General features: G+C 35.5%; 1 protein-coding gene across 1 annotated transcript in view; it reads left to right on the top strand.

The window, feature by feature from the left end:
- Positions 1–13,678, top strand: part of WWP1 (WW domain containing E3 ubiquitin protein ligase 1) — a 33,272-nt gene extending 19,594 nt beyond the window's left edge. Inside the window, exons 13-23 of the mRNA XM_009952366.2 lie at positions 356–428; positions 516–587; positions 1,612–1,700; positions 4,251–4,410; positions 7,224–7,357; positions 7,453–7,593; positions 8,946–9,066; positions 10,285–10,389; positions 11,659–11,755; positions 12,066–12,138; positions 13,300–13,678. Coding sequence (XP_009950668.1) covers positions 356–428; positions 516–587; positions 1,612–1,700; positions 4,251–4,410; positions 7,224–7,357; positions 7,453–7,593; positions 8,946–9,066; positions 10,285–10,389; positions 11,659–11,755; positions 12,066–12,138; positions 13,300–13,399 — 1,165 coding nt within the window. The 3' untranslated portion in view covers positions 13,400–13,678. The remainder of the gene's footprint in view (positions 1–355; positions 429–515; positions 588–1,611; positions 1,701–4,250; positions 4,411–7,223; positions 7,358–7,452; positions 7,594–8,945; positions 9,067–10,284; positions 10,390–11,658; positions 11,756–12,065; positions 12,139–13,299) is intronic.
- The last annotated feature ends 1,869 nt before the right edge of the window (positions 13,679–15,547 follow it).

Genomic DNA, 15,547 nt, shown 5'->3' on the forward strand with positions numbered 1-15,547 from the left:
AGTTGAATTTATGAAGCCTAATTTAGCAGTCTTTCTCTCAGGTAAAACAATAAATTAGATGTCTCTCCTTTTGCTGGCTTGTAATTTTTGCAAGACTGATGGAGATTTGAAATCCTCTAGATCTCTACCTTTCTCTCAAATTTGGTAAATTGACTAGCATCTTGAACAAGAACAAAAAAACGGTGGGGTCGGAAAGGAAGATTGGCCGACCAAACCATCAACTGCATTTGGTTTCTGATCATATCTGATGATAACCATTTTTGTGTATTTTTGAAAACTACATACTGTTGTTTAGCATTGAAAGTACTGTTTGATATCTGTATGGTTAATGTATCTCAAATATATTTCCTTACAGAAATAAAGGGCCACAGATTGCTTATGAGCGTAGCTTTAGGTGGAAACTTGCTCATTTCCGTTACTTGTGTCAGGTACTGATTAAGTAATTATTTACTTTTCAAAACATTTCAATACATTTCTATGTGCTGCCTTTTGACATTATTGCGTTATGATTACAGTCCAACGCACTGCCAAGTCATGTGAAAATCAATGTATCCAGACAGACTTTGTTTGAGGATTCCTTCCAGCAAGTAAGCCTGCAAAGATTGTTGTGGTTTTTTATCAAGACAAAGCACAGGAACAAAAAGTTCAGACTAATGGTTCTCCAGGCACAGTAACCTTCCTCTGGTATTTAGCCAAAGGGGGATTCTTAGGGAAGACTGTAAGAACAGGAGTAATGTATATAATACTTCCACCAAATGATCTTTCCGCTCCTATTTACGATGGAAATGCTTCTTAAGCTTGATGTGGTTTCTGGGTATTTTAATATTCCTCGAGGGACTTCTCTTCTGTGAGCTTGTCTGTGCTCTTCTTGTGAGTTTTTTTTGCATCTACAGCATCCTGTGGTAAAGAGTTCCGTAGCTTAACCACATTGCATACCGTATTAACTTAACCACATCGGATTTGCTTTTCTGATTCTTGAGTGTGGTTATATACATTACAAATGTTGTTTTCTGCAATTAAAACTGGTGTCCTGCTTTGTCCTTCAAATGTTAAATCTGTGCAATTGAAACTTACAGTTCTTGAGCTCTTACGCTCTGCAGCCAGTGTATGTTCCCTCCTCATTTCTCAGTAAAAATAATTCCTACTGCTGTCACCACATCAAAACCTCTTGAGAGGCATTCTTTATAAGTAAAAATTATATTATTAATGGAAGTATATTATACTTATTTTGGATTAGAGTAAATTACTTTTTTAAGTAGTTTTCCTAAAACCAAAAATCTGTAATATATCAGATGAAATGCCTTTTCACTTATTTTTCTTCAATGATAATGAATGCCTTATGAGGAGTATAAGAACAGGGCAATGATATAGTGATACTTTCCAGATATGCTCCCCACTTGCTCCAGTCTGCTGCTCAAGGATTTTAAGTCCAAGTTGGTATTTTTGTGTGCAGTTCATTGATCGTGTGTTCCATAAGATGGTCAAATCCTTGTAAACATTTGACATACATGACATTTCTGTATCAATTAAATAAAATCTGAATAAGAAGGATTGATTGTATTGACCATGCATAATTTTATAACTTACTACAATTTTTGGTTTTTTGGATAGATTATGGCATTAAAACCCTATGATTTGAGGAGAAGATTATATGTTATATTCAGAGGAGAAGAAGGATTGGATTATGGTGGCTTGGCAAGGTAAAACAGAATTTGTTTAAAATAGTTTTTAGTTTTTTAATAGCACTCTGACTGCGATTTCTGATGACATTCTGTTGGCAAAGAAACTGCTTGCTTTTGCAGTCTGACCCTGGTTACCTTTTTAGCTCCCCTTACTGTATTAAGGAGGTGGAACTGGTAGCAGTGGCAATTGTTGCGGGTTATTACCTTACATTAGTAAAACTGTGGTCTCAGTTGTTCAGTTTTTTGACAAAGATTGAAGTTTTGAATTGGATTTTTTTTTGTGCTAGTTAATTGCTCTAGACTGAGTTGTTTCAGAAACTTTCTATCAGAAAGTTCCATTTTCCTGGAGGTTGGGACTGTGGAAAAATAGAGTGTTTTGCTTATTTGGAAAAAACTGAGCGAACACCAGATTGGGGCTGATGTGAACAGAAAGGACATAAACAAGAGGAGAATAGTGCAGGCATGAAGTAAGAGCAGACAAATAGACTGTGCAGGGATGCGAAACAGCTAGACTACAAGTTTTTCTAAGAATCTGAAGTGGAACTCAAGGGGGAAAATCTGATAACAGGAAAGCCGTAGACAAGGTGTGTTTCATCTGTTGTACATGAAGATGACCGCCACTGACTACTGCTGAAAGTTACTTGATTGACATGGTACTATTAGGATGAAAATTTCAGTACTGCTGCAGATCCAGGGAATTAGTAGTAATCATAGGTGACAGAATTTTTCTTGTTTGGTTGTTGGTTGTTTTTTTTTTTTAATGTAAAGGTGTTCTGTTTTGGTTTTGTTCTTATTTTATGTAGCTTACTGTGTTAAAATGAAGTTCAGTGAAAATGTGTAGTATTTCTAAGTAAGGAAGCTTGCCTCTGAAGGTTGAGCTTCTTTGGGTGTGTGGGTGATTATGCTTCTGAATTAGAGTATCTCATAGGCTTTTGGGGAGTGACTGCAGGGAGGAATCCGATTTTTGCTTTGCATGAGTTTTGTTTGGTTGATGTCCCTACCATGATGACCCTAGGCATAGGATGGGAACCAGGAGAGTTCTAGTAATTTGTTCCAGAGAAACAAAGTATGCCAAAGAAGTGATGTTAGAATAATTTAACTGAAGAGTGCTAGTCACAGAAAGTAGCAGAATAAATAAGTAACAAATATATAAGTAGGATAATTTCATACTTTTAGGAATAGGTCTTGCCCAAGATTTTCTGTGTGCAATTGAGAAACAGCAAGGATCTCATTGTAACTTGAGCTGAGAGTTCTGAAGTGACACTGGGTAAATGTTTATGTACTGACTTGCTAATGTAATACTGCGTTAATACAAATATAGAAAGCTGATGCACCTGATTTATCACCTGTCTCTCAGCAGGCTAAACTCAGTGTTCCGTTCAGATTTTTACCTTGTTTAGCAGGATCAACCTGACACTATGTCCTGTGGCTAGTTCTGGCTGTTGATGTGAAAAATTCATTGCTTCTGCAAACTTCTTATTGGTGACTGATTTATTTGATTCCTCCCTTGTTATCTGGCTTTGGTCTAATTTAAATGCCTATTAAATTTGATGCTTTTATGCAGAGTTAATATAATTGTCTCAGTATAAAACTCGCATAGAATGCTGTACAACATCGTTGTGCTTATTAAAAGATGCACAGAACCTGATTAGGTTTATTGTATCCTTGCTGCCAGCTGAAAGGTAGTCAGGATGGAATTCAGTGTCTGCAGATATTGTAGGATAGACTTCCAGCTTGTTTTGCAGCTTTCCCCCCAAGCCTGATTGTTCTGTTCCAAGCATTTAGGGCCTGATACAAAGACTCCTGAGCATATATGACTGCTTCTGACGTCTCTGATTATATGCAAATACTATAAAGCAACAAATATTCTAAAAATCAGCTATCCTAACACTGAAATACCAGATTCTATTGTTATTTCAGGTCAGCTGAGTTGGAAACTATGAAAGTGGTGAATAACATGTATTAGTTAAACCTCAACAAAAATATGTTTTCACATTGTCATATCCTGTGGGCTTAACTGATACATGGTAATTTGTTAAATCACAGTAACTTAGTGTGTGTTCTGCTGTCAGATTGGAAAAGCAAATAAGGTGTGCTGTGGTTTGGGTTTTTTGTTTGGTTTTGTTTTACCTGGGTTGTTTATAATCAGTGCTGCCCATGGAATAATCTGTAATTTTTTTGAATAAGATTTGAGTTGTATGCAGTAAAGCCAGCATGAGGAGGATAAATACTGTGTACCGGTTGAGGCAGGGACTCTGTAGGCAAAAATGTTACTAATATGCAGCTAAAACCTGTGCTGCGAGTGTGTGTTCAAGGTGACAATCTTAACAACCATTTCTAAACTTTGGAAACTATGACTTTCTAATGTTACTGTTTTTAATAATGAAATTTTTTACATTTAAGAAGTATATAATGCCATATATTATTCTGTGATTCTAATACAACGCTGTTTATATTATTTTTCTAAGTTTGCATATATTTTGACCATTTTGCTAGTTACCTAAGGGGAATGGTGATAAACATCTGTGTTTGATGGTTTTTATGTGTATACATGTTTTTTTTCCTTAGAGAATGGTTTTTCTTGCTTTCCCATGAAGTACTGAACCCTATGTACTGCCTATTTGAATATGCTGGCAAGAGCAACTATTGCCTGCAGATAAATCCAGCATCAACAATCAATCCTGACCATCTTTCATATTTCTGTTTCATTGGGCGCTTTATTGCCATGGTAGGTTAGATTTTTAAGGTTTTATTATTTGCTGTAGCGATACATTTATTCCTGAACAATATTTGTTTTTACAGTTATTAAAAGTTATATTAATCTCTTAGAAATGGAAGATTAAGGCATGTAAGGTTATTGAGCCAAAATTTTCCCTGAGAGTTAAGTCTCTTACACACTCAATTTTCCTGCGATATTGATGAAAGTTAATATGACATGCAGTATAATATTTTATTTTTATCAATTGGATGTGTGTACTTCATGCAGCCTGCTGTTTGATTGAGTGTCTGAATACTGATGCTCTGAAAAATGTGGTTAGTATTTTCTGAAAAGGCTCCTTGGTTAGACTTGGTATACCTTACTGTATTTGGAAAAAATGAGTTAGAAATGTTTTGTGGAGTACACTGAGCCTTAATTTAAATGTACGGACGTGGATACAAAGGTCAGATACTGAGGAGAGCAGAAGCTGGCAGGGAACTGATTCTCTGCTATCAGATTTCTTTTAAACTAAAAGCTGATGAAGCATGTTGTATCATTTCTTCTTCTGGTATCACCGAGTCAGTTTTCCATAGCGGACTCCTGCTCTGTCACATTTCTTTCCTTCCATGTAGTGATACCGTCATCTTTTCACATAATCATTGTGATGTCTACAGGTAGTCCTCAGCAACATCCCTGAACATGGTGAATAGTGAAACCAAAAAGAGTAACTAAAAGTGCTTTTTCAGATTTAAGAGACTGTCATCTTCTCCTGTTCAGGCTTTTTGTATGAAATTAGAACGAATACCAGCAAAGTGTAACGTAAATGGAAAAAGAATTTCAGATTTAAAATAAGTTGGGTTTGGGTTTTCTTGGTTTTGCTTTTCTTACAGGTGCTTCTTGAGAAACAAATTTGTTCAGTTTTCATGATAACATAGCTGACTTTGAGGATTTTATGGCCAAGTTCCCCATTTCTGTGCTGTCATGAAAATTTATTTCATTAATGCTTTCAATAGGCTGCCAGTTTTTCTCTTTCTTTTAAGAACGCTCAGCAAGCTATAATGCCATTCAGCAGGAAGAGATGATAAAGCCAGTTAGGTGCTAGAGCCAAATTCTGTTTCTTTTTAGTCGGTGATTTTTGATCTTGTGCGTAAGATAAATCCAAAGAAATAATTGAAATGTTAACTTTATGAAAACTACTTCATAAAATTATAGATCATAGAAAAGGACTTTGATTAAAGTATTTAATTTAATTAAAAGACAAACTTTTCTTTCCTGAAGTATTTTTGTATTTTTATTTTAAACTTTCTAAGGTTGAGGGAGAGAGGGAGAGAGAGACCTGTGTAATGGTGCCTAATGTGGGCAGTTGCAAGGTTTGAGTGTGTTCATGGTTCGTAATGGGTGGTACTTCCTGCAGTACTTCCTGGGGTACACTCCAGTGGCTTAAAATAGCTCATGTAATAATGTAAATGGGAATAATTTTAAGGAGTGTAGGTAGGTTATTTAAATGTAGTTGTAGTTTCTGTCCTTCTCACAGATCTAAAATAGTTGTGACTTCTGTTGGGTTTAAGTACTGAAATAAGCACAGATGTTTTCTCTGAAACGGGGTTAGACATAAAGAATACACATCTTACTCTGTGACAGAAAGCTGTTAAATGAGGTTGGCTGAGGCAACTTTTATATTTTGCTGTAAGATTATCGTAGACATTAAATGAGACGGTTTAAGAATTTTTGCAAAAAGCAGGAAATCGTATGGCTGGATGCTGCACTTACATTTAGTTTTTCCGTTTCTATCAGCTCACTCTCCCATGAGAAGTATGAACTAGTTTAAAAATAAATACACAAATAAATAAATGCCTCTGAGAGAACCTTTTAAAGCTTTCCTAAAGCAGAAGAAAATGCATGCTAGAGTAAGCCTTAAGGGGGAAATTAGGTGGGGAAAAAGATAGAGCCTTGCCTTTTTTTTAGAGGAAGTGGGCCATTATGTTGGCTCTTCTGCTTATAAAATTTCAGCTGTAAGGAAGGACAAGCAATGAATGCCATATGTGGCCTATGTTTAGGATGATTTTTTTAACGAGGTATTTTGGTGAAGAAATGGTACTTGATAAGGATGAGGAGAAAAAATTAATAATTCATAGTTAACAGCTGTGCTCTGTTCGCTCTGAGAGGCACTGAGTTGGTACAGTGCTTAACACTGTGTATGTGGGTGGGTGTGTGTAATGCTATGCTTCAGTACTAGAAATTAGCTTACACTCTTTGTGCACGTGTGGTGGAACAAGTGTGACCATGTTTTCGTTTTTTTTTCAATTTCATTTTCACAGTGGAAGGGAGAATCTTATTTCTCAGTTCTGTTACTCGCCTATGAAAAACATGATTCCCAAAGCTCTCTCTGAAGCCATCTGTGATTGCATTTTTAAACTGTTTTTTACAAGCTGCAGTAGCATTGTGTAAGGGATGATTTTGCAGGATCTACGTATGTAGTAAAACATGGCAGCAGTGCTCAAGTGGGATCAAATGACACATGGCATATATACCTATCCACATAATAAAGAGGAAACATAGTAATTTCCTCTTTTCATAGACTTCATCCTTTTATAGGAATTCTTTTAATCAAAGAATTTCTAAATTGTAAGGATAACATATGCTTGGATAAACTTTGTCAATTAATAATTTTTTTTTCTTCCTACTTAATGTGATGTTTTGTTCTTTTTAAATACCAAGCTGCTACTGCTACTTGGTGCTTTTTATTATTTGAAGGAGAAAGGATAAAAAGAATTCAAGTCCAGAAATACTTCAATAATCCAGTAGTTCAATAGAAGCTAAATAGACTTTTTTCTGTTCAACAGGCATTGTTTCATGGGAAATTTATTGACACTGGTTTTTCTCTGCCTTTCTACAAACGAATGCTGAGCAAAAAACTTACTATTAAGGACCTAGAATCTATTGATACTGAATTTTACAACTCCCTAATTTGGATAAGGTTTGTAGATTATTTTTTGTGATTTATATTTTATGGATTTTTTTTGTTTATATAGAATTAATTGCGCCTTTTTTTTTTCTTTTTCTTTTCATTAGGGATAATAACATCGAAGAGTGTAACTTGGAAATGTACTTTTGCGTGGATATGGAGCTCTTAGGAAAAGTAACCTCACATGAGCTGAAGTCAGGAGGTTCAAATATCTTGGTAACTGAGGAGAACAAAGAAGAATATATTGGGTAGGAAGGTGTAGATGTTGAAAAAAAGTGTTCCATATTTCTTCTGTTGCTCTAGTCTTTTTTGATACAGTATGTGATTTGGTTTTGGTTTTTGTTTTCTATTCTTATGTAATCTTGGGACTATTATTGAAATGATATCTTGGTACATTTTGATCTCCTCTGTCTGCCAACTACCTCCCCCCCCCCCCCCCCCAAAAAAAAAAAAAAAAAAAACCACCACAAAAAACCCCAAAACAACAACAAAAAAAGAGAAGACCTGAGAGAGAGAAGATGAGCTGTCTTGTTATTACATGCACAATCAGAGAACAGATGAAACTGAAAATGAGCAAACCTCTTTTCAGTAACTTCAGGTAGCAAATCCAGGTGGAGGGAAGACATATATTTGACAAAGGATTTCAAAATTGTTCAGAACTTTGCTATCACTGTGGAATCTGAAATTCAGAATGGTGTATAATGTGGTGTAACGTAAACTATTTTATCTCTTTGTTCTGTTGTGCTGCTCTTTCCTGCTTCTCTCCTAATCTTATCACTGCCTTTCTTTTTCTGAGCTTGTATTTCTGATCCATCTATTGAGAGTGATCTCACAAGCAGATGCACAGAGTCTTTTCTGTGATACAGTATATGTCCAGTGCTGCACATAAAGTTTCCACTTAAATTTGCAGTCTCTAGGTTCTCAGTGCAATAGTTTCTATAGTATGTATGTATTTATTATCTTTTTTTTTTTTTAATTCAGAAGTGGCTTGACCATTTTATTTGAAACTTAAAAAGTTACCCCTTCTTCCAAATCTTAGCATGAACCAGAAGCTTAGAACAGAAAATGACTACTCTTTGTTGAAGCTGGAAATAGGCTTATGTTGGAAGTATTGGGCAACCATGGTTATAGGTATTATAAGCAACAGTATTACTATTTTCTGCCTACATGGTGTTTTTTGCTCAAGAACAGAATATTTTAAAATCGGTGGAAATTCTTCTTTTCATCCATTGAAACACTGGGATTATGCACTTTTTAAGCTCTAGCAACTTTTGCCCTAACAAAATCATGATGCCCAAGTAGCATTATTTTCATGAAAAGGCTGCTGAATTTTGATTAGTGAAATGTTAATAATAGTTTTTAAACTGGAATGCTAATCTTGAGTACATCTTGCTACTTTCACAGGTGTGTCTGAGTTTGGAGATTTGTGATAATATTAGTATGGTAGGTCCCTTATAGTCTATGGAATCATACAGTGAAAGAAAGTAAAATTGGAGGGAGTGTTCCCTCATGGGAACACATATGCAGTCATATGTATTTGAACTTCTTCATGTTGAGTGCTAATTGATGTTTACTTCATGTTTGGTTTCTTCCATCTCAGGCTAATGGCTGAGTGGCGATTTTCTCGGGGAGTTAGAGAACAAACCAAAGCTTTTCTAGATGGTTTTAATGAAGTTGTTCCTCTACAGTGGCTACACTATTTTGATGAAAAGGAGCTGGAGGTGAGGTTTTCTGTTCCACATCTTTAGTCTTTGCAAAGGTAATACATATGGAATGATTAAATGGATAGGTCATCTTGAATCTCTCATCTGTGGCATGCTGCATTTGATAGCTTCTGGAACATGGAGAATTTAATAGGAGCAGTGGGGGTAAATCGTGGTGAAAAGCCAGTATTTATTGAATTGCTGTTTTGTATTGTTCAGCAGTTGGGAATTTTAGATTCTATCCTCAGTGTTAAAATGTTTTGCCCGTTTCTATGAAAGGATCAGAATATGAATTCATAGATGGATCTATTAGTCAGAGAAAACTTTTCCCTCTGTGGTAGATGGGTAGAATTACCATGTAACAGACACTGCAGAAGTTGATTCTGGTGTATAATGATCACTTCATTTCACATACATAGTCAAGGATAGGTTTTAGGGTTATGACAGTTAAGGACAGGAAGTTGGGGGAACCAACAAGGTTTGAAGCTGAATTTCACAGATCCTCAATATGTAACCCAGGGGCTTGTAACAAGAATCTCTTGCATGCCCCATGTTTATTAACAGTCAGCCTGACCTATGTCCACTGTTGGGGCTGTGATTTGGAGCAGGGACAAAAGGCTGTGTAGTGCTATGCTTATTTATTTCTGTGAGACCTGCCAAGGTTCCCTGTATATAATGAGCAGTGTTCTGAAAGCTTCTTAAATTGAATGAGAGTTTTTCCCAACAAAGGACTTTGATCTATCGTATTTAGTGTTCAGTTTTCTAAGAGGCTTTGTCTTTAGCACTTTCAGCTTTCATTGCCTCTCGTAATGAATACTTGGCAGACTTACACTTTGCAGTGTGTTTTGTCTTTACTAGTAGTATCACTAGCAGCAATGTAGTCATCACCATCTTGGAATACGAGGCAAGGTTTTAATGGTAAAGGTAATATCGGTTTTAATATAAAATTCCCTTTTATGGTAAAGGTAGTCTCTTTTATTAATGAATTATTAGTCAGAAGAAACTGGTTTCTGGTACGCAGGCTTTCAGACCACTTAAATACATAAACATTTTTTGAGGAGATCTGTAAACTTAGGATAAAGGAAAATCTTAACTGGAGTAAAATGAAAAAATTACTGGTCTTTTTTTTTGGGAGCAAGAACTTTAGTTTTCATTAGTATGCCTTATACAAGATACAAAATTAACAATTTATGTGTGCAGACATGTGTACTGTCAAGTAATTGTTCTCTCTTGTAGGTTATGCTCTGTGGTATGCAAGAAGTTGATTTAGCAGACTGGCAGAGGAACACTGTTTATCGTCATTATACAAGGAATAGCAAGCAGATCATATGGTTCTGGCAGGTACGCTGATCAGTAAAATCTCCAACTTCCTTAGATTTTGTTTTGTTTTCTAAAACAAACGATGTGGAGTGGAGGGATGGCATCTGAATGAAGGTTCTTGCATCTTCTTTTGTTCTTTTCAGAGAAGGAAAGGAGGATTAGTGGTTCTTAGGGAGCATACTTCAGGGTGGGAAATGGCAGGTAGCTACCACCATTACATTTGGCTGGCAGGGTCATGAATACTTTTTCTATACCTTGTCGTCGTTATTGATTATACGACTATAGAGTTGTTTGTATTCTTAGCAGTGATCTACCATCTAAATGTTCTTATATGTAGTACACCTGTACATCTGAAATGCCACGTTATTTATGATTATTGTCATATTAACTGTGCCAGTCTAGCACTGATTGTTTACAACTCACATTTTAATGAATTTGGCTAAGAATTATTTTCAGAAAAAAAACCTACAAAAATGCCATACAGGCTTCCAGTTTCTATGAATTTCACTAAAGAGAAGTCACAGCTAAGCAGTTTCTGTCTTGTGATATGTCACTATTTTAGAGATGCTTTTGACAAAGTTCCTGTAAGAAAAAGATGCAAATCAATTATTTCCTAGCTTATTTATGTTGTGAGAATAATGCAAGATCTGATAATATCTCTCTTTTTAAGCAACTTGGTACTGAAAGAATCATCGGAAGTTCAAGTAACTTGGATATGGTTTTAACATTTATAGAAGAAAAATACTCATTTTGTTATCCAGGGTTTTCAGAGTTGAAATTCCAGTTGTATCAAAGCCCCCCCTCTTACTGAGATGTTCTCCATCTCCCCTCTCTTTTCTTCCTTTTCCCTTTCCCAGTGAATTTCCTCACAAAGTGATGCTGCTGTTATGGATGGTGTTTTCTCTCACTGAGACTGCCACATGCAGGGAATACTTCAGTCTTGAGATACCCAGAGCCTGTGGCGAGGCTATTGCTGTATTTAATCAAAATGGCAATAGTCTTCCTATAAAGTATTGGCATGATTTAGATTTTAATGTAGAATAAAACAGATAAAAGATTCTTCTTATTTGCTGTTCCCAGCGTTCCCATTGGAACAGTTGACAGTGCATATAATCTGAAAACACTGTCCCCTTCCTCCAGTCAATTTTGCGGAAATCAAGAAAGGTAAACTGTTCTCAAGGTGCTGACTTTTTAAATGGAATTATACTTTTTCAACAATCTCATGTGGTGTTTGTTTTTCTCCAGCTACGTTAAAGATCTTTATTAAGTAATTTGAATTTCTGTGCCTAGTTTGTAAAAGAAACAGACAACGAGGTTCGCATGCGACTTCTGCAGTTTGTCACTGGCACTTGCAGATTACCCCTGGGTGGATTTGCTGAACTTATGGGTAAGTAAAAGGTGACCAGAACTTTTATCGTGTAACTGTTCCATTTGCAAATGAAGTATACAGATAACAGGAACTTCATGTACATCAGCTTGGATCTAGAAGGGCTTTTTATATCAGAAATCCCACAAATACATTCATAAATCATTAGAAAATTAGCTCATTTCTATGAGAAGAATGTTCATATTCACATAACATTGAGTAACACCTAATGAGCTCTGTCTGCTGTATCTGAGCTGTGTCTTATGTCATGTATATATCACAGTGCTACTTAAAAGGAACAGATTACACTTTTTTTGATCTTCTTTTCTAGGAAGTAATGGTCCTCAGAAATTCTGCATTGAAAAAGTTGGTAAGGAAACCTGGTTACCAAGAAGTCACACCTGGTGAGTTGTTAATGTGTAAACTTTCTGCACCTTTAGCGGCTCTCTCTTCTGGTCTTGTATTGACCAAATCAAATGAAATCCAATTTGAATCACTTCTCTGTCTCCATCTTCAGCTGCTTTGACTGCTCTGACGTGCCAGTATTGAAAACTTTCCTGGCTGCCCTATTCTTAAATTTTGCTACTGCACTGTACAGTTTCTCAGTATCAGATCTATCAAAAGTACGATACTATCCTTCTTGCATAGAACAGAGAGTTGTTTCCCTAATTCTTTTTTTAGAGGATATTAAATAACTGAACCAGCGTCATGTTGGTATTTGGTATATACCATTATTAGATACACTTATTACACGGTAATATTATAAAAGAGAAATGTATAGTCATGAGAAAAAGCAGCATGAAGAAATGACAGCAACTGTTCAAAACAAGGATGCTTAGCCAAGAATGCAGATACTTTGTCATGCCAGGCTTCAGTCTATTATTGGCTTGGTATTCCTATGCCAAACTGGTGTTAACAGGTACAACAGAGCAGTTTCCCGTATATACTGTGTGCAAACTGGACACACCTTCCTTTGGCAACACTGTGACAATAATATTCATCACACTTTCAAACTACTTCAGGGAATCCTCCATTTTTACCATTTTCTCCACCGCTGCTGGTTTTTCAAGTGATGATTGCAAGAGTTTATCTAAGATAATTTTGGGGAAGACATGGAATAAAACAGGATTTTGGCAGAAGCCTTTAGGGCAAAGTTCAGAGGGAAACTGCCCCCTCCCTGCCCCCCATCCAGGCATGCGTAAGAAGGAGAAAAATTCAGTTTTCATGCTCTTGCTGGAATTTGGAGATGCATCAAAATGGGATGATATTAAACTTCATGGTGAACATTTCCTATTATAGTTCTCTGTATCTTGGGCTGTCTTTAGTCTTCAAAAGTGCTGGTTTTCATTTGATACAGTAACAGTCTTAAAGTATTTCTCTCAACATTTGTCTGTTTATACTGCTCATAGAACTGTCAAGGTAGTGATATTGCACTGATTGCTATTTCTTCATTTCTAATTGTTAGATCAGAACACTTTTTAACTTCTACTATAGCAGTCCAATTCTGTAGTGTTTTGCATGGGATTTAGATAAACTTAACAAAATTTTGGTTTTTTTCTGCTCAGTTTTAATCGTTTGGATTTGCCACCATATAAAAGCTATGAACAACTAAAAGAGAAGCTGCTCTTTGCCATTGAAGAAACAGAGGGATTTGGTCAAGAGTAGAAGTGGCTTCTAGTCAAAAAGGAGATCTTGCATAATAAAAGGCCCAGACAACTAAAATTGCACACTTAATTGTACATAAGCTTTTTGTTCTGTACAGTGATCTTTCTGGAACTCTAAAAGTATAATTGTTCTCTGTTCTTCCACAAAGATATGCAAAACAGTTCAGCCTTTTCTACTTTTATTTATTGCCCTTCCAAAAGACCAGAAAAAAAAAAACCCTCATAAATTTTGAAAGCAGACAAGAGACTTATTTAAAATATATATAAAAAATATAAATATATATACTAATAGGCTCTAGTTTTATAGAGCTTTAAGTGTATGAAAAGTTGCAGCCATTTAAAAGGGCCTGGATTTGCTTTATCTTGGCTTTATTATTCAGAAAAATGTTTAAAAAACTGCTCTGTGTTCTCTCTTAAGAAACATCCTAAGTTTGTTTATTGCATGGCTGTTCTAAAAGGTGTTAAAGGCTTAGGCCAAACGTATCCTCAATATGTAGAAAGATGCTGCTGGTATTTGAGATGACAGAATATGTTGTTCTGTCAGTTTAATTTTTTTAAATACATAAATTGCTGATATATCCCTCTCTACTGATGTAGCCAAGGTCATGAATAAAGCCTTTACTACTTGCACAAGAGTCCTGTACAATAAGATGAATGTGATTTAATGTTGAAAGGAATTGGTGCCACTGTTATGACTTATTAGGAGCTGAACAGAACATTTTAATTCATTTGAGCAGCATTGAAATTTGTTTACGTATTACCTTGGGTTATTTCCACGAGGATGTTAGGTAATCTTCAAAGATAAAATCATAATAAAAGAGAAAATATTACACATTCTCTTCTTGGTCTGGTGTCTTGCAGGTTTCTTTTTTGTTGTTGTTGTTTTTTGTTTCCCTTGATGTCCTTTTTACAGCTTTGTGGAGTCTGTTAATGTAAACTGAGCTATAAGGGTATACAAAAGGTAATGTGTGAACTTTGCTGCTTTCTGTGTTCATACTCAGTTTCAGTTATTGGATCTAGTAAACCCAAATATAATGAGTTACGTAAGCTTTGCACAGATAAACGTGTTCTTAAGTACTAAATACTCTCATTCCTCTTAAGTTCTTACAGAAATTGAGATGTACCTGAATTAAGTAAATATCTCTAAAACCTGTCATTCTTTTATGTAGATCAAGTTTGTCCTAAGTGCACAATAATATAAAACCATTTTAAAATCAGTTTTATTGGCATTGAGGGCATTTGCTGAACTGCAAAGATGTGTTTTAAAAAAATTGAAAACACTTTATTCAGCTGAATTCTATTAAATGCTACTTTTAGCAAACCGTGCTTCCTTAGAGTAAAAACATGTTTAAAATTATAATTTGTTTTATGTTTTAAATATTAACTGTAAATTCCATTACATTTAACTTATACAGAATTTTGTACACACATGAAAAAATGATTTATTAGAATAGGATTAAAACCACTTCTGTAACATATCATATTGCACTGTTAAAAGTGTACATGCTGAAAAAAACAGCTGTATCTGTTACTGTATCTTTCCAATACAACAACTGAAGTCTGCCAAAATTTTATTTTTCTACGTACTGGATTCTCTTGAGGCTTTGTATTCAATATGCACAGCTCACTGTGGAGCCGTTCACCTGTACATAGCTTTGGTAACACTGGCAGCGCACCAGGCCCAACAAACTGCTACCTTACATGAACTTTCTGCCAGAGTTTCAAAAATTTCCACAACTTTGGGGTTTTTTCGTACTACACCAAATATCATCTTCTGTAAAACCATTTTCATAAATACAACATTAAATTAATTTCAAGTGCAAATCCACTTAATTATGACTTATGCTGGTTAGAATGGAGGAAGCTTTAAAAAAAAAAACAGCCAACCAAATGTCAAAGGCCGGGCAACAGAAGCGTGCATGACTTGCCTAAGACAATGAAGAGGAGGGCTAAATGTGAGAAGAGTTAACTTCATGAATTTGCACTAATGAATGACTTGGTGACCCACTACCAACTAACTGCTGAATTTTGTGAATCTGTGAGTAAGTGAACAAAATAATAATAATAAAAAAGACAGCACATCACAAGGACGTAGTTGCTTTATTGTTTTGATAATTTTAGCTGCCTCAGAACTGCAGTAGTTTTTCTT

This window comes from Leptosomus discolor, chromosome 5 (assembly GCF_034619465.1).
Source record: "Leptosomus discolor isolate bLepDis1 chromosome 5, bLepDis1.hap2, whole genome shotgun sequence".
Taxonomy (NCBI): Eukaryota; Metazoa; Chordata; class Aves; order Leptosomiformes; family Leptosomidae; genus Leptosomus; species Leptosomus discolor.